At 47.2% G+C, this 19,660-nt stretch overlaps 1 protein-coding gene across 4 annotated transcripts in view; it reads left to right on the top strand.

The window, feature by feature from the left end:
• The window catches only part of Sertad4 (SERTA domain containing 4), a 46,672-nt gene extending 27,258 nt beyond the window's left edge, over positions 1-19,414 (top strand). For 2 of the 4 annotated variants that reach the window (XM_036202935.1, XM_036202933.1), the window contains 4 exons: positions 8,333-8,492; positions 12,679-12,870; positions 14,092-14,207; positions 16,661-19,414. In XM_036202935.1, the coding sequence (XP_036058828.1) occupies positions 8,333-8,492; positions 12,679-12,870; positions 14,092-14,207; positions 16,661-17,488 (1,296 nt within the window). In that variant the 3' untranslated portion in view covers positions 17,489-19,414. The remainder of the gene's footprint in view (positions 1-8,332; positions 8,493-12,678; positions 12,871-14,091; positions 14,208-16,660) is intronic. The other 2 variants (XR_004946222.1, XM_036202936.1) reach the window with 2 other exon arrangements.
• Positions 19,415-19,660: the final 246 nt, after the last annotated feature.

Genomic DNA, 19,660 nt, shown 5'->3' on the forward strand with positions numbered 1-19,660 from the left:
TGTTGTTCACATCTTACGTTAGCATGACATATGTTCCCTGTTCCAGGGACACTGGCTGGCATTTACTCATCCTGTCTCCTTGGACTGCTCTTGACTGGCAGGCCTCCAACTCACCTGTTTTGAGGAGGACCTCCAAGTACTTTGTGGAAAGTCCTCAGCTGGGACTTGTCTAAATGGTCTTCTCAGGACTAGAATGAAGTCATGAGTTCAAGGGAGAAGGCCACAGGGATCAAAGCATGAAGCATCCATGCCGCAGTGGGAGTCACCACTGCTGACTTCGCCCATGGCCATCTCTCATGCAGCAGTCATGCTTCTCTTTGGTAAATTCATACTTTCCCCTGACAGCTCACTTCTTACACATCTTTGTATTGTGCACGAGAACCTGCTCCTTTACAGAGACACAGGTCTACCAGAGATTTAGAGAGAGTGTTTACTCCAGTCTCTTGTCCCAGTAGCCAAACCTCAGATGAGTTTCTGGCTGTCCCTTTAAAGGTCTAAAAAATAAAAAAAAAGCAAGTGGTTTGCACCATGAAAATACTCTGAACTCTTGACAACCAACGCTTTGTACTCAGTCAGCCAAGTAAAGCAAGGCAGGACACACACTAACCACTGGCATAGGTGTATAGCTCCATGGTACTGTCACATTTGAATCATTTCTGATGATGGCATACACGTAAGTAATCCACAAGGTGCAGTGAAATGCAAGGTAATGTAAGATCTAAGTTAACATTCCAGGTCCCTTGAATTAAAACATACAACTTTGGATAAGCCACTTAGTTTCCTGAACTGTAAAGGGGAAACAGCTATACCTACTGTTAAAAGTTATGCAAATCAAATAACCTAATAGGAGACTAGGGGTGTAGTTCAGTTGTTGAGTGCTTACCTAGTATACACAAAGCTCTGGATTTGATCCCTGGCACTGCATAAAGTGGGGTGGTGGCACATGCCTGTAAGCTTAGCACTCAGGGAGGGGAAACAGGAGGATAAGAAGTTTAAGGTCATCTTGAGTTATATAGCAAGTATAAAGCCAGCCTGAGCTACATGAGCCCCTGTGATAGTATCACTAGTACATAATAGGTCTTTGTACCTGGCAACTATGACTGTATACCATAGGTCTTTTGGTACATGATAGCTATCAGTTGCATACAGTAGGTCTCCAGCACACTGCAGATACTGATAGCACATAGTGGGCCTTTGGTACATGGTAGCTATTGGTGATATGCAGTAGATCTTGAGTACATAGTAATGATCAATGGCACATAGCAGATCTTCGGCTAACATTAACACATAGGGAATGGCTATGTAGTTGCACTTTCCAGTTACTGAATGGGTCTGACCAGAAGGGTCTTCCTCTGCTGACAGTTTCAGAACATGAATTTCCTAACTTTCCCACCTTCCTCCACTCCCCTTTCCCCCCATTTTTCTCCTAGATTTCATTGCTCCCTCCTGCTCTCTTAGACTGTCACCGTTGCCATGCGTTCCCTACACCAGCCCCCTGTAAGTCAGTGAGGGAGCTGCTGGGGGCTGGTGAGAACTACTCCCCAGGTAGCGGGAGAGAGGGAGCTGAGGGAGCAGAGAAAATGTGCCCCTTACATGCAGACTAGATGCCCACATTTGTTTGTTTTGTTTTAAGTGGTTGCTTTTCTGATCCTATTACTGTAAAGGGTAATGATATTTGGGAATAAAAGTCTATGAATAAGTAATGATAATAGAAGTAAAAGCCAGAACTGTGGGATAGAAAGCTTATGTTATAAATAGTCTGCCGCTTCCAACTCTGCCTACTAAGCCTTCTCCTTGACTGAGAGACACAGTCGGGGCTTCAGCGAGAGGAGCCAGCACAGGGCTGGATGGTCAGGGCACAAAGCCACCACACTTAAGTTCCTCCACTGTGTTTTTCTGATGGAGAACAACCTACTCCCATGCCAAGTAACCAGAGTCAGAATGCAATTAATAAAGAGTATTAGTTAAGAATGGAAACTGCAGCAAGGTCAATACAGAGTCCTCTGTGAGAACCTTTCCTCAGGTGCATACTCTTCCAACTGGTGCCTGTTGTTCCCCGCCTCCCCAGGCACTCACTGAGCAAGGCCAAACCCAAGGAAAGACACAAACACAAACCACAGCATCTGAGGCATCCTGACTAACCACAATGAAGCCCTGCCACCTCAGTACAGACAGCTGCCAAACCCTGAGTCTGGGAACCAAGGACTCAAGAGACAACTATGCAAGCAGGCAATAATAGCTGGTATAGGGAACACCCAGCCCTAGGCTGGGAGTCAGATCTCAGGCCTGCAAGCCAGGACCTTACAACCATGTGAGCAATGATCTGGGGTCAGCTGGGGCCTCGGATTTATTGTCTTAATGGCTAAGTTGACAGGCTCAGTCGGTCTCCAGATTCTGCTACTGAATGCAGACACCGCAGCCCCTCCTGCCCACCCCGCCACAAGCATGGAGAGTCTGTTAAGGCAGAACCGCACAAATGGGAAACACCCATCAAATGCAGCAGGATATTAACTTCTCTGGGAAGCCTTTATATGCCATTACTTCAGAAAGGATTCCTTGTTAGTCCTACCATTAAACAATTAAATTGTCAGAGATGAATCTGTGCATATGTGTGCAGAGCGCCTGTGTGTGCGGGATGTGTGATTTCCCACTCAGGTGATGTCTGCGCCAGGTTCTCTCTCCCCACCCCCGCCTTCCTCCCTCTCCATCTTTCTACCCTGATTTTATGCTTTTTTCCTTTTACATGGTGGAAATAAATATATCTTCCCAGTGGCATAAGCAGATTTTGTTTTGAACTTTGCCTGCACATTTTCGGCTCCTCATAAGCGAGGAGTACAAAGAAACTCCGAGATGAAGCTATCTCCAGGTACACCCCACCCCACCTCCACTCTCTCTCCAGTGCTAGTCGTTGGCACAGTTCAGCACATGTGTGTTATACACACACAATGTATCAAGAGCTCCAAGTCCAGGCTAATATCTGCATTGAAGAGGAAGGAGCATGAATTCGCAAGTTCCTGTATGCTTTTATTAAAATAATTTCTTTGTACATGCTTGTGAAAAGTTAGGTGTATTTCAATAAACCCCAGTAGTAATTATTTTAGTAAATAAATAACACACTACTTAAATTCAATAACAATATTTAATAAGTATAATTAGGCTCACACTTGTTTTCTGAACATTTTCATATAGCTGAAATTATTACTTCATTGGAACATATATTCTTTTAAACTACCAAAACTCTTTTCTGGGATTTTATCTCAAAAAAGAAAAAAAAAGAAAAAAACAAATATAAAGACTTCAACAATCACCTATGTTTAAGGTTATGAGTTCAAGAAAAATAGTGTTGGTATGTACAGGTCCTCTAGCTCCTGAAAGAATTGTTGGTGCAGGGTCATATAAACATACATAAACACATAAACACTGGAGCACACAGGTGCATACATATACACACAAACACACACACACACACACACACACACACACACACACACACACTCAAGCTCATGCACACACAATCTTTATCCCTGCCATTTGGGATAAGACTAAGGATTGAACACAGGGCCTCACCCACTCTGCAAAGATCTCTACACTGCTGCATTCCTAGCTACTACTGAGCTGATCTTGTTTGTTCTAAAACTAAGTCTCACTGTGTAGCCCTGGCTGGCTGGGAACTTCTTTTATAGACCAGAATGGTTTCTGTCTCACAGGTGCTGGGGATAAAGGGGTGCAAGGTTCCTTCCCATCTCCTTGGCCATCCAGCTCCCACCCAAATGACTGGTGTGGCTGATGACTCACCTTTCCCCTAAAGTCTTGGGGTGAACATTGGTGTTCCCAGTTACCACACTTAGTGTCATAGAGTATTTTTCACTAAAAAAGTTACTGAGTATGTTAGAAGAACAGCTCTCTGCAGCTAATCAGTGTATTTACTGTAAACCATTCCTGAGTAATCACTAATGTAGGTCTCCTAAAGCAACATCCTGAGCAAGGGACCATCTATGTTACAAGATTAGCATTCAGAAATAACACCTCACCAGCTTACATCTGAAATCATGTCATTAATTAATTATCAGTTGCTTTGATTAAAGTTTTTGTAATGTTATGACACTCCCATTAAAATACAAATATCCCTGAGGGAGATAACATGCAAAGCTCATTATCTACAGTTTCCATCTTTGTGGGGATTATTTCAGGATTATCTGATGAAATGAATCACTTTCTGCTTGTGAAGGTACATGAGTAAAGATGGCTTCTGAACAAGACAGTGCAGAATGACTTCTGTGTTGTGCTAACAGGACATGGAGGAGAGACTGCCGCTGCCCAGTTCTCCCACCTAACCTAAGCCAACGAGGTCTTTGTACACTTTGAGATACACATCCCTTAAGAGAGTTTACTCATTAAACTTGAATTGTCATTTTCAACTCTGAATAAATACATTTGCCAGATTCTTTAAAAAGCTGACCTAAGCCATTCTCCAATTCTCAGAAAATACCTTTAGTTGACTCATTATGTCCAATAGACAGAAAAGTGTTCATCATCCCTTTTTTGTTTGTTTTTGTTTTGTTTTTCGAGACAGGGTTTCTCTGTGTAACAGTCCTGGCTGTTCTGGAACTCACTCTGAAGACCAGGCTGGCTTTGAACTCACAGAGATCTGCCTGCCTCTGCCTCCTGAGTGCTGGGATTAAAGGCGTGTGCCACCACCACCCCACCTGGCACACATCATTCTTACCTCCTTCTCTCATAGTATCTCAGTTAGATGAACACCAGCTGTCCCTGTGTGCCTCCATCTGTCTGCTCCCTAGACAGCTCATGTCACATATCCTTTCCATCCAGTCTCTTGTCCTTCCTCGTGGCCTTGCTTTTAGCCATTGGTGACTTGACCAGTAACCTCAGCTATCTTCTGTATGTCTTGTCCTCACAATCAGTGGTGATAGACTGGGACCTCTCACACCCTTCTTCTCCTTCTGGGGCCACAGCTCTAATGCATGCCCAGTCTTCCTTGCTGTACTGTTCTAACATCACTATCCCCTGGACATAACACCTTAAGGCACTCACCGCCTGTTGAACTAACACCCACTCCATCCTCCAGTGCACAGTGTGATCTGGTTTCTGCTGCCCACTCTTATATACTCTCTAGCAAAACTTGAGCACTTTCAAGTCCTGTCACTGAACTCCCATGCATCTGCTATGCCTGAAGGACTAAATAGTTTCACCATTATATACTCCTCTTTGCTGCTGACCATACTGGCAACTCCATAAATCTGGGATGGTGTCCTGCTCATTTCTCCCACACCTCTGGCTGCTTCGAGGGCAGCTTTGCCAAGAAATGACAGAGTTCTTCAAAGCTATTTAACACACTTCTGAGGAGGAAATTTTGGACCAGCCTCTGAGCACTGGGAATCTGTGCTGGAAAGGGAAATGTGGCCCCAGCACCAGCATCTGTTGGGTGTTGTAGAAGGCAGGACACTCCCAGATTGATACTTTTACACTGAAAAACAACTACAGCTTTCAGTGACTTTGCAGCTCAAAGTATTTTAAGTTTTATACTCAAACATTTTTCTTGCAAGTTCACAGACATATGTATATGCACACATATCCCCAAATGATGACATCATAGTGCTCAGTTGACTGTTTACAAATCACATTCACTCATTCCAAACACTTCACTATTGATTTGTGGGTCTTAGACCATAGCCACAACTTACATTTTAAAAACATTTTTCACATTCCATAGAAACGACTGTCTTTTGCAGTGGTGTGTATGTTCATGCTGACAGCAGTTGGACACTGAGAGACATTAAACTTGGCATTAAAAGTGAGGCAAGAAAACTGGCAGTGAAATATGCTAACCCAGGGATCTGGACAGGACAGGATCAACTTCATGTGCAGATCCACAAGGGTGCAGGGTTTAAATGCAGGAGTTTGATTCTTAGACCAGTAAAGCCAAGAGTCTCTGCACCCCAGGGTGCTGTGGAGTTTCCCTGGAAGGCTTGTTTTTCAGAGCCAAAGCTCCAAAGAAGGAAGGGCAGCTCATGTTGGTTCCTAGTCTCATGTTATTTCTCAATTTTATGCTTAATTTGCCCCTTTTGGTTTTATGTATTTTGACACAGCTAAGTGTGTAAGTGGATTCCCCATAGTCCTTTAAATGCTATAAAACTTTAACATGGAGAGATAAAAACAATAATAAGCCATGCCTCCAAGCCCCACATTTAGTTCTTTATTTGAGCAACAGGATAAGCAGTTTTAGGTTCGTATTTAGATTCCCAAATGTTGCGTTGCTTTAAATGCAGTTCTGCCTTGCCTCCCTTCACTCAGATGGAAGGTAGGCTCTACCCTTAGCCTGGAGGTGGGACTCACACTGACTGAAGAAAAAAGTCATCTTTAAAATTCTGAAATCATCACCTAACTGTCTGTATTGGCATGAGCCAGGGCAATTTAACATGGTTTGGAATGAAGCCAAGATGGATACTCAATGCCCAGTTTCAGGTGTGCAAGCCTGGACTGTTTCAGAAAAACTGAAATAAGCCGGCCATAGCCTCCGGTTTTCAGAACTGTTCTCGGTGTCTCAGTGATGTAGTGGATAGCCATCCCAGCATTGGCCTGGAAGTTCCAACCCCCACTGAGGCTTCGGTAATGGTCACGCCCACAAGGTGGGAGGAGGATGAAGCGGAAGACCCAGGATCAAGAGGAGGGCTCTCTCTCTTGGTTCTGGGACGCTGGACACAGGAGGTAGACCGAGCAGAGTTCTCCAGAGAACACTGCCCGACTGCGCCATACCTTGCCAGACCCTGCAACCAATCCCTTCATTTGTAAGTTACCCCACAAAATAAACCTTCCTTTTAACTACGTGGGGTGGCCTTAATAATTTCACCAATATGGAGAGAAGCTCTCCAGCTACACAGTACCCTAGGAATCTTTGTGTCTGTGATGCACAAAGTTCAGTAGAAACACCTTCTAAATAGATCAGTCCTAATGGTGGTTAATATTTGCTGCTTTATTCAATAAAGCACATTTGCTTTAAAAAAAAAAAAAAAAGGAAATTTACTTAGCTGCATGTCAGTCACCCAAATTTTGAGTGTACAAATGAAATAGAAAACATTTATTACACAAATTTAATTACAATTCTAGGAAATAAACATGCAAATCAGATGGATCACAATCTGCAGGCGCTGATCCTCATCCTGGTTCCTGCCCTTCTTCCCCAGGCCTGCTGTCGGTGCACCTCCTGGATTGCAGCGACCAGGCAGTCAGAGGCCTGGCTCTTGCAGGCTAGAGGATCACGGTTTTAAAGAGGCGCATCTGGTCATACAGCAGTCTCCAGTCTTGTAACACTTCCGCAGGTGCCCTTCCAGCTTTGTTAAGTCTACCTCCTGTAAGCCTCTGTATTCCTCGCACCTCAAGTGACCTCTCCATCGTGGAGGGTCCTCAGACAGGATTTATGAATTAAATTGGTTTTGTGTTGTTGTTTTGTTTTGAAGAGAAAGGGGAGCCACTCATGGTGACGCATGTCTTTCATCTTAGCACTTGGGAGGCAGAGGCAAGCAGATCTCTATAAATTCAAGGCCAGCCTGGTCTACACAGTGAGATCCTGTTTCAAAAACAAAACAACAAAACCCCACACAAAAGCCAGCTCTAATTGAATCCAACATAAGAAGGGGGTGGGGGAATCACTATTTGCAAAATAAAGTGACTCCGGCTTCTGCCACAGCCTCTCCACCAAGGGCAAGCTTCTTTACTAGTTTTGTTTTGTTTTTCTTGGAGGTTTTCCCCGCGGGGATCCTCACCCAGGAGCTGCCAGTTCACGTGGAGGCAGGACGGAGCGCTGCCTTGTTACACCCGGGCTGCACGGGAAGGGACCTGGCGGGCGGGGGAGCGCAAAGGCTCAGTCCAGCTCCGACATCTGTTTCTCATCTCCAAGTGCTGTACGGAGGGGAAAAAAGTCTTTAGCAAAGGGTGGGAAAGGCACAGAATTTTTTTTTTAAATCACACGCAGATACAATAAGAAAACTAAACCAAAATTTAAAAAACAGACAAGACGTCTGGGCAGGTTGCAGTGAATGCTTCGCGCACTGTAGCCCCTGCCCCGGGCGGGCTGCGCGCGTGGGGTCCGGGCTGCTGGCGGCAGCAGCCCGCGCGGCCCCGAGGGCGGAGGCGGAGCGGGGGCGGAGGCAGGGCGGGCGGGGGCGCGGCGCCCTGCGAGCTGGCAGAACGGAGGGAGGCGGGGAGCGCGCTTGTCAGGTTCCCTCTCGCCCCGGGGGCATCCAGCAGAGCCGGGCTCGGAAATCCGCGGGGAAATGGCAAACAGGATTGACGGGTTTCTCGCGCTCCTCGCCAGACACAGCGGCTCATTTCCATAACCGTCTGCAGCGGCGGCGGCGGCGGGACCTGCGGGGACCTCGGCCGCCGCACACCGGGCCACGCCGACAGGGCCCGGGAGGCGCGTGGGCAGCGGCGGCCGCGTGGAGGACAGCGGCGGCTGGAGCGCGGGGCGCGCGGTAAGAGCCGCGACCCGAGGGCGCGCGAGGGCGGTGGGGGGGGGGGGCGCGTGGGGCCAGGGCGCTGCTGGACACAGCAGGGAGCGGGGGCGGCGCGCGCTCTCCAGGGCCGCGCGCCCTTCCCCGGAGCAGCGGCGTGCACGAGACGACCCGGGCGGTCGGCAGAGACCCCCATAGCGGCGAGTCGGGTGTCCCCGGGTGGCAGGAGGGTCGGCCCGGGGCCGGGAGGGTAGGGAGGAGGGCCTGCGGGTCTCAGGGGCACACGCTCCGCGGAACAAGGCGCCGCTGCTGAAGCTGACACCTTGTGTCCCCCGCCACCTCCGCGCCCGCCCCTGCTCTCGGCTGCGGGCGGCGCTGTCCTCGCCTCACCTTCCCGCGGGCTACGAGGCCCACGCCCCCGCCTCTGCCAGCCTCCTTGGCCCCGCAACTTTCCCGAGCGCCTGGCCGCAGGAGCGGGGTTCACCCTGGTCCCAGCGGCGCGCACGGCGCAGGCGGCCGCGGCTCGGCGAAGGACCCTGGCAGCTGCGGGCTGGAGTGCGGCCCCGCCAGCCGCCGTGAGTCATAGCCTTGGAATCCCACCTTGGCGAGTATTTCCCATAGAAGGAAACTTGGTTTTTAGAAGGAGAGCGAGTAATCATAGCCCTTATTCTTCAGGAGAGGCACTGGCCTCCAGTACCTTGGAAGACTACTTGCCTTTGTTCCCAGACACTTGGGCTGTTTACTTTTCCCTGCGGCCTGCGGCTGGCCGGACAGTGCCCTCTGCCCCGAAAGGGGCTTAAGGGCATGGCACCAGTCTCCAGGGTAAGACCCTGGGTAAGGGACTCGTCACACCCTAGCACCCCACCTTGGGCCTGCGCTGAGAGAGCTGACCCTAAGGCTCCCAGTGGGGAACCTCTGACCTCCCTAGTTCCCCACACCTGCATTCCCAACCCCAACACCGGACCTAGAGCTCTTAGCCTCCTGGGACCGCCGCTGGCCAGTGCACTTTCCGAATCACCACGGGGACCTGCGAAAAGCGGCACCTGTCGGGTTTGGAGCATTGAAGGGTTTTGTTCTAACCATCCAGCTCCTACATCCACCATTGGGTGAATCGGACAAACTGTTGAGATCCTGTCTGGGACGATTTGGAGTCAGTGGATGAGGAAGTCTCTTGGCTCCCCAAGACAGAGCTCTGCAGTTCTCTGGACGGCCCTGGATAGCTGCGGTACCTCCATGCTATCCAGGGTTGGACTCTGTCTTCAGCTGCCTAGGTGCTCCTTTATAAAACGGTCTGTAATTCCCAGTGTCAGGAGGAGGAGAGGTGATCCTTCTGCAGTGCCGTTTTGTTTCCCAGTAGCCTGTGAGGTGCTGGGAGGTTCCTGGCACCTCCGAACCACGGCAGCCACTCCTTTAGCGCCATAATGGCTTCTTCACCCGGAAAAACCAAACGGTGTAGAAATGCCTGTATGAGGAACATTTGATAGAAACACTGACACTTGGCTTCCAGCCTTGTGAGGGTGCTGGGGGCGGGAGGGGGGGTCATTCCACAGCTTCACCCCAGTGACTACAAACAGGGACACAGCAGCCTGAGGGCTACAAGTTAGCGCATTAACACTCAATTTTAATACTCTCATTTCTGATCTTAAAACACAATCTCTATCATATACATCATTCTGTCTGTATTTCATAGTAACAGCATGAACTTGTGAACTTGGGCTTCTGGATTCCATAGCACAAGACCCATGCTCAACTAGCACTGTACAGCCCAGTGTCTCATGCACACTACTCTTGCCTCCCTAATTGCTTAACATCAGCGTGAGTGCTAAATAGACCAGGAAGGCTCAATTGCAGACTCTCCTCCCCCCTCCCAAGTAGTCCCAGCTCATTCATGTTTTATTCCAGCTTAAATAAATCACTTGCAGAACCCAGCCTCTCCCATTTAGGATTTTGTGTATAACAGTTTCCAATTTGAAAAACAAAAACTTGCAGAAATTAGATGTTATAAACAAAAGAAACAGCCACGCCAAAAACTATTCTGCCACATTTCAAGTTCAAATGCATAAAGATGGAATTTCATATGTTGTGAACAATGCTAACAGATAGAAGCCCTGAGAGTCTTAACAAGAGAAAAGCTGCTCCCCAAGTCATTAGAATATAAACAAACTCTGACTACGGTAAAGCAGCCCAGGGCCCATTAATGTCCTATTAAGCAAAGGTAATTGCTGCCAGGAGCCTGGCAGGGCTTCTCTTTCTTTAGGGGCATGGATTTGTCAACCTGCTTTTGTTTATATATAATAAAAGTTCCACCATGGAAAGGCTTGGACCCACCCCGGGAATGAGTGTGAATTCCAAGTTGTCTGTCCCGGCTGTGGCTTCTCTGGATATAGGTGTCTTTTAGACTAGGTTAAGAAACTCGAGTGTTTTAGTGATTCTTTACTTGGCTGAAGAGTTTGAGGGGGAAGAAACCAAAGGGCTGAATTGTTTAAACTGATGAAGGCAAATTTCTTTGTTGATGACTAAAAGAATGAAATAAATGGTATCGCCCACCGTTTCTTGATAGTTATTTTACACACACACTCACATAATACAACACACGTCCTGTGCACACGTCCTCTTTCCCTAAAGTATTTCTGATCTCTCTTTGGGAAGAAAAATGGGAGGATAAAGTCCAAACCCCGAGTCAGCTATACCCTAATTCTGCCCATTGAGTAGAGACCCGGCCCTGTCTGATGATTCAGGGCTGAGGCCGAATTCGAAAACACGGGTGCCTGGTGAAAGACCTCTCCTGCCAGTAGTCGCTCTGGTAGCCAGAGGACTTGACCGTAAGACAAGGACAAGTTTACCCTTGCCCTAGCCTGAAGGCAGAGGAATGAACTGGGCTCTTGCTATAAAAGAAAATCCATCTTCAGCAAGCAAGCCTGACATCACATCAGTGGCAGATCCTTAGAACACAAGTGAGCCATGCAGGTCTGGAAGGCCTATAGCAGTGATTCTCAACCTGTGAGTCTAGATCTCTTACGTGGTAGTCAAACAGGCTTTTCATGGGGGTCACCTAGGACCATCAGAAAACATAGATATTTACATCACAATTCATAACAGTAGCAAAATTGCAGTTACGAAGTAGCAATGAAATAGTGTTATGGTTGGAGGTCACCACACCATGAGGAACTGTGTTAAAAGGTCACAGAGTGAGGAAGGTTGAAAACCACTACCCTAAAGGAATCAGAGGTGCTGGGTCTGCTCTCCTGCCTGTGGCCCCAGACTCTATTTCTCCCTGAAACATACTCTTGACCCTGTCTTGTGGGCCAACACTGAGTCCTGTGGAAGTGGCCCTGTAGCCTGGATTACACAGGGTCAGAGTCTGGGAGACTGCAGAGCATCCAAGGCTTAGGCTGGCTCCCTGCAGTTCTGAGGTCAGGGTGGGAACTAGAGAGTAGGGCGGTGATGTGTTGACTCTTGGAAAGTTCCTGCCTTGCATCTGGCTTTGCAGTTTAAAGAGTTGCTGGCTGCCTCTGCCCAGAGCCCTGGCTCCTGTTTAATATTCTGCTGCCTGGTTGATGTTGTGCTTGGCTCCTGTGGGACTGCAACTCACGGCTGGAAACTGGAGCCAATTTTCTGTCTTCATCTCGCTGTGTTTTGACTGGAGGCAGATCCAGTTCAGGCCGATCTGGGCTGTGGAAACAACTACCAGTGTCTGTCTGCTTCACCCCTGGAGGAGAAAGTGTGGCCTAGGAACTGGGAAGAGTGCTGGGAGGGCCCTAGGGACTTCTGCCCTGCCCCCACCCCCACTGATCAGCAGCTTTCATCAAAGGGGACTCCTAGGGACTTGAATAGAAAATTGATTTCACCTTATTAATAGAAGGGAGGCACGGGGGTCTGGCCCTTCCTCTTAGAGGTACATTTGCAAGGTTAGGAGGAAAATGCGTAAGGTCAGGAGGCAGAGCTGTCAGAGGGGCTGGGGGGATCTGAGAACAATAAGGAGTGGGCTCTAAAGATCCTCCCTGAGAGATGCAGGCTGCTGATTGCAGTGGCTAAGCTGATAGCAGCCAGAGTTTGCTAAGGTATCCTTGGAAAATAATCTGCTGGTTTGGGGTGAAGGGGAGGGATGGAAAGTGAAAGCCTCCCCAAGCACAGGATGATGCAGAGACTATCCTCAGGCTGACTCCTAACCAGGGCTATTTTTCTGCCCCCCCCCCCTTTTTTTCAGATCTAAGGCTGTCAGAGATGACGCTGGTTCTGTCCATGAATAGATTCTGTGAGCCCATTGTCTCAGAAGGAGCTGCTGAAATTGCCGGGTACCAAACACTATGGGAGGCTGACAGCTACAGAGGTGCAAGCCCCCCAGGGCCAGCACAGGTTCCTTTGCAGGCGGACGGGGGAGCCAGCACACAACTGGCAGGTATTGCCTTTGGCCTTTTCCTTAGGAGGTGGTGTCTAGTCAGGCCCTGGGGCTGGGCTCCTTGGGAAATCCTCCTTACTTGCTGTGCAGTCCTATGGAGGTCCTGAAACTGTTTTTTTCTTAAAGGGACTGAACCAGATACCAAAAGTTTGGGTTCGGGGTCTGTCCCGTGGAAGTGAATGGTCCTTGGGGAGGCACAGCTCACAGGCCCCACGTGCAGAGCTCTGTCCCACAAGGCATAAAGGAGTCTGCACCCCTTCCACAGCCTCAAGCTGCTCCTCTTCATGAAGCACACAGTTGACAAGAAAATAGAAATAAGTTCTTCTGGGCTTTAATTCTGATGGTCTCAAATAAGTTCCTTTGAGTTTTTTGGTTTTTTTTTTTTAAGATTTATTTGTTTATTTATTATGTATACGGTGTTCTGTCTGCATGTGTCCCTGCAGGACGGAAGAGGGCACCAGATCTCATTATAGATGGTTGTGAGCCACCTTGTGGGTGCTGGGAATTGAACTCGGGTCATCTGGAAGAGCAGCCAGTGTTCTTAACCTCGGAGCCATCTCTCCAGCCCTCCTTTGAATTTTTATGAAGTGATAGGTCTTTCCTTTTTTCTTTTAAAAAGAAACTGAAATAAAAGCCTCATGAAAGTCGAGTTTCTGAAAAAGGTTTTAAAGCCCTCAGAGGAGGCCCTGCTCTGTTCATGGTTGGTGTGTTAACATTTCCAAAATCAAATTTAATTAAAAAAAACAATTTAATTACTAAGCTTTCATCTATGATTTTGTGTTTCAAAAGAAAAACTATTATAACTCCATGTATGTGTATGTATTTGTTTATTAAGCCTGAAAGTGATTCATACACACGCCCCACCACCTCTGTGAGGTGTCTGAGTCAAGCTAGTGTTGTCTCAGATGGGTGGGTCACACCCCCACCATCCCTGGAGTCAGTCTACTGTTTGCCTGTACAGACAGTTCAGATCCCAAGCATTTAGTAAATGCTGAAAGGTGGTGACATTTCCCTCTCAGGCTGCCTGGAAATCTTTACCTTCCCGGGCGCACAGGAGTCAGTCGCTAGCAACTATGAAGACAGATGTTTGTTTTTCATCACTGCGTGTACAGACAGGGATGTAGCCAAGTTATCCACTAGAGGGAAAGGAAATGAAAGTATTTTGCTTGGCACACCTCTGGCAGGCCTGGTGTCATTTGCCTATCTGATTTATTACCGCAGGATCACATTACAGGGGAATTCCAAATCCTATAAGCACATCCAAGGTCACATACTTCAAGAGGAAGTATGCAGAAGAGGAGGATCTTCACCCACCACTCAGCAGCTGCAGCCATAAAGTACGTTTTAAATAGTAGTTATTTTATTAACAGTTACAATGCCTCATAGCACTTGCTTGAACCATTTTCAGACGTTAAATTATTCCACCTAAGCAACAGAAGAGAGCAACTTCTTTGTGAGGCGCTACATGAATCACTGTCAACTTTTGAGGGGACTTGTACTAGATAGTTTTAGGTCAATTTGTCACAAGCCAAAGTCACCTGAGAGGAAGGAGCCTCAATTAACAAATGCCTCTGTATGTACTGTGTACTGGCTGTACACAAGTCTGTAGGGCGTTTTCTTAATAGGGGAGGGCCCTGCCCATTATGGGTGGTGCCCTCCCTGAGCTGTGGCCCTGGGTTCTATAAGAAAGCAGGCGGAGCAAGCCAGTAAGCAGCACCCCTCCATGGCCTCTGAATCAGCTCCTGCCTCCAGGTTCCTGCCCTGCTTGAGTTACTGTCCAGACTTCCTTTAATGATGGACTACCGTGTGGAAGTATGAGCCGAATAAACCCTTTCTTCTCTGACCTCACCTTTGGTCACGTGTTTCATTACAGCAATAATAACCCTAACTAGGACAGGGCCTGTGTTACTTTTCACAAGTACTTGAAGAAAGAACCAGAAAGAGATTCTCTGCCCAGAAATAATAAAAGTCTATAAGGAAGCACACATCTTTTTGCTTGTGGTTTAATATTCCTGGGCTGCATCAAGGACTAGGACTGCTCTATGGTATCATGTGTTAGAAGATGCACTTGGCTTTCTTGACCCTAGTCTGAGCTCTGCCCACAAGACTATTGCTGTGTGCTGGTTAGGATGGTTGTCCAGTGGTTTTCCTGACCTCCTGATGGTCAGTGTCTCATTGCTTGGATATGTGCATAGAACAGGCATGCTGTTTGTGATATATTCTGACACATGTCAAGTTTGCTAAAATTCAGAATTAATTCCTAAGGAAGGACCACAGATAGCTATTTTTCTTTTCCATACAAAGTAAGGAAATAACACAATGGGGAAATGCATGAGAACTGGGCATCTAAGTATTGGTTCTTTTCCTTTGTGATACCTTCCCTCCAGAACTCCACTGACCTTATCAATGAGGAGTAGGTAGAGCCTGGTGGCCAGATGCTGAGCTCTTCAGTTCGACTTCTGCCAGGTCCCTAGCTCCAGCCCTCCTCAGCCTTTAGAAGTTGCTTTTGCCTGTTTGTAAGGAGGTACCCATGATGATATGTTTAGTTTCTGTGCTGTGTCTGTATCCACTTTCCAGTTGCTACTGGGATGTGCCAGATGCGTGGCACATCTGGTAATCCCAGCTCTTGAAAGGCAGAGCAAGTTCAGAAAGTTCAGAGCCTACCTGGGCTACATTGTGAGTTTTGAGGCAGCCTAGGCTACATAGCATGGCCATGTTTTAAGTTAACAATAATAACAGTTTCTAAAGGACCATCCTTCACACACTGACAGCCTCACACAACTCAGGACTACATCCCCATCCCTAGTTTCTGTCTGCATCTATCTTTCTGTCAGCTCCACAAGCCAACAGGTCATACCTAACCTAGCCTCATTAACTGCAGTTGTCCTCTGTGAAACAGGGCATGTTGCAGGTGTGAAACCCCAGAAGTGTTCCTAGCCCATTCCAGACTTTGACATGTGCCCATTAGAACCTGCATCTCAAATCTTTAAAAAACATGTACTGGGGCTGAGAAATGGCTCAGCAGTTAAGAGCACTGGCAGATGACCTGAGTTCTGTCCCTAGCATCCATTTGACAGCTCACAACTGTGTATGACTCCAAGTCCAGGGCATCCAGTGCCCTTTTCTGGCCTCTCTGGGGTGGGGGACCAGGTACTCACATGGTACCCAGACAGACATGCTAGCAAACATTCAGAACACTTAAAATTAATCCTTCAGCCAATAGGGATGGCACAGGCCTTAATCCCAGCACTCAGGTGGCAGAGGCAGGCAGGCAGATTTCTGTGAGTTCAAGACTAGCTTGGTCTACATAGTTCAGGACAGCCAAGGATATATAATAGAGAGGCCTTGTCTCAAAAAAAATAATATGTCTTATAAAAAATAGATAATAACTTTAAAACATAATGCTGTGAAATGCATGAGTGTGCCTCTGCACACAGACATGTGAAATACAGCTTGATACATTTCGACCAGAACAGTCTTTGTCACCAACAGCCAGGCTAACCTGAATCCTCCCTGTGCTGCTTCGGGTCACCTGCCCCTTACCCCACAGCAGCTGCCAGACTGACTTCTGACAGCTCTGGTTGACTGTCTCAGCATCTCCTTCACTGGACTGAGCCTTCTGGCTGGGTCCTGCTGAGGTCCACCTAGTGACTGGATCTTCTCTGACACACCAGAGAGTCAGGAGACAGGTGGGGATGGGACTTCCACAGCAGTGCAGCCAGCCTCTCACTGGGCGATGATACTTTCACCAACTTCGTTTCCTAAGCTTCCTCCTGTCTCTGGTTTTTAGACCATCTCCATTTTTGAGGAGCGAGCACACATCCTGTACATGTCTTTGGAGAAGCTCAGGTTCATTGATGACCCGGAAGTGTACCTTCGGAGATCTGTCCTTATCAACAACCTGATGAAGAGGATCCATGGGGAGATCCTCATGCAAAACAGCTGGTGCCTCCCTGCCTGCTCCCTTGGTGGCACCTCTGCCCAAGAGTGGTTCCTGGCTCAAGACTGTCCTTACCGGAAACGGCCCCGGGTGGCCAAAGAGGAGTGGGAAAAGTTCCACACTTGCTGTTTTTATCAGGAGTGTGGGGGTCACTGCCTGGATCTTCCCCTTTCTGTCAATACTGGTGTTGGGAGCGCTTCAGCTGCTGCCACAGCCACATCCCCCTCCTCCTCCCCACCTACCTCCCCATCCTCCTCCTCTTCTTCCCCACCCACCTCCTCCCCACCCTCCTCTTCCTCCTCCTCTTCCCCTCTGCCATTGGCTAGTTGCTCGCACCATGTGGACTTTGATATAGGCAGTGCACCTATTTACAAGAGTGATGGCCAGATACCTGCCAATGAGATCTTTGTCACTAACATCAGGTCCCTTGGTGTCCAGGAAAAGGCCAAATTCAATGATGGGAAAGTAAGTCATGACAGCCACAGAGACAGTGATGCCCTCAGCCGAGAACCTCTTGGGAACGACCTTGATTTTGAGTGCAAAGGCCAATTTTATGATTATTTTGAGACCGCATATAACGACAAAAACCACGTGAGTGAGTCCTGGAAAAAGTCTTTGAGGAAAAAGGAGCTTTCCCCAAGCCACAAACTGTGCTGCAGCAAAGGAAGTAAGATGTGACCGACCCTCCTCCCACTGGCATGTGGGCGCACGCATGCACAGCATGACCAAGTTTTATTTTGAATGGATTTTGTAGTTTTGTACAACTGATAAAATTACGCAGTGAACACACTGTGTTGTTTCACTGCCTGGAGAGCAGATTGCACAAAACATCTGTACAGTAGGCATCCACAAGCCACTTACTAATGTGATTTTGCCAAGGAACGCCAACTTCATGTTTGAAAGTATAGCTTAGTTTTCTTTAAAAAAACAAAAAACAAAAAACAAAACCAGTAGATTAGGTTGAGGACAACATGCCCCTGTTATATTCCCACCGCCCCTCCAAAGAGCCCACCGATAGCCAAGACAAGTTCAACTTGTTTGCCAGTTAATTAGGTAGTTACTTGGTAAACAAATCATTATAACCAGCAGAGCTGTCTGCTTCTTCAATATGATACAGTATTCTTTCTGAGTAGAAGACTGAAGACAGGGAAACAGATGAAATGGTTTCATGAGTTGTGGCATGTTTGTATTGGACAGGATGAGACGAAATGAAACACCTACCATACCCTGCGAGTTCCTAGCTTTCACATGATGGGTAATGGATGACTAGAGAGGTGGTGTACAGGGCTGTCTTTGATGGGGTGAGTAGGGAGGTGTACAGGGCTGTCTTTGATGGGGTGAGTAGGGAGGTGTACAGGACTGTCTTTGATGGGGTGAGTAGGGAGGTGTACAGGGCCATCTTTGATGGGGTGAGTAGAGATGTGAGGTGTACAGGGCCATCTTGATGGGGTGAGTAGAGAGGTGGTGCAAAGGGTGGTCTTAATGGGAGGACAAGGAAGGTGGGTGTACAGGGCCAGTTTGATGATGGGCTGATAGGGAGGTGTGGTGTACAGGGCGATCTTGGGTGCCTTACTTTATCTTAATTTTTGCTAGTGTGAAAATTAAGGATAAATCAGAGCTACAGCAGGGATTTAACACATAGGAAAAAACACACAGGGTGGATCCATGCGGTTTGGAAACTTAACTTTGAACTATTGTGTTCAACTTTTGATTCACCATCCTCTTCCTCCTTTGTTTTTGACGCCCAGTGGCTGTGGATCTGACATTTTGGGTAGAGATGGAGGAGACAGTAGGGAAGGCCATTGGGAACAGTGAAAGCTGCCTGGGCTTTTCCATGGCAACGCACTGTTGTTGGGTCTGGGCTTTCTGAGCTTTGGGTTGTTTTGTTTTCTTGTCCAGTGACGTTCACAGCCCGTGGCATGCGTTACATACGTTATACTTTGACATGTTTTGCATCATTTCATGCGTTTAGACTCTTAAGAGCATGTGGTTTCTGTATGTGACTTTCGATGTTGATTGAGAAGCACAATGTTAATAGATGACGTGGTGATCAATATGTTTTATCTTAAAGAATGTAAAGATTGTAGGTTGCGGAACGTTATTTTGGAGAAATGGGACTCGCTCGTCATTGTTACTGTGTATTTGGCCAACACACTATTCAAACAGTACCTTGAATTTGCACATTGTTGCGTGTCCTCAGTAGCACTCTGGCCCAGTCCCAGCCAGTTCCTCCTCATAAAATGTATTCCCATTTCCAAGGCCAAGGACTTGGGCCTTTTAAAACGGTTATTCACAGGAACCAAATGCCAAATGGAGGAAATAGGTAAGTTCTCCCACTTTCTCCAAGATGAAGCTTTTTTAATTATTGCTATTAATATTAAATAGGTCTCATTCATACAGTGTATGAGTAGATCATTTGGGAAATTGTCCGCAAGGACCAATTTTTAAAACATGTTCCTGTGTTATGGCTGAATAGTCTAGTAATGTTTTGTCTTTTATTTTCAATATTTGATGAACATTTTGGTGTTGAAATTTTAGGTGATAGATGCTAGTACATGACTGTGTTGTAATAAAGTGCGGTTTTCTTGATATATATTTATTAAAATGATCAAAAATCATTAAGCTTTTACAAATTTCATTTTAATGGATACTTCTCTTTTCCATGTTTCTCTCTATTTAAAACAAAACAAAAACCCCCTCAAAATGTCTAGAAACAGCGCATGGTGACCACACGGGTGTTTAAATAGAAAAGCTCATTAAGAATGAGCCCAGTCCCTAGCTTTGTGGCATGTCAGATTACGAAGACGAGTCTGTAAGTGGTTTTAGCAGCCAAGGGATTGAGAGTGGTTT

The sequence above is a fragment of the Onychomys torridus genome, chromosome 11 (assembly GCF_903995425.1).
Source record: "Onychomys torridus chromosome 11, mOncTor1.1, whole genome shotgun sequence".
Classification (NCBI taxonomy): domain Eukaryota; kingdom Metazoa; phylum Chordata; class Mammalia; order Rodentia; family Cricetidae; genus Onychomys; species Onychomys torridus.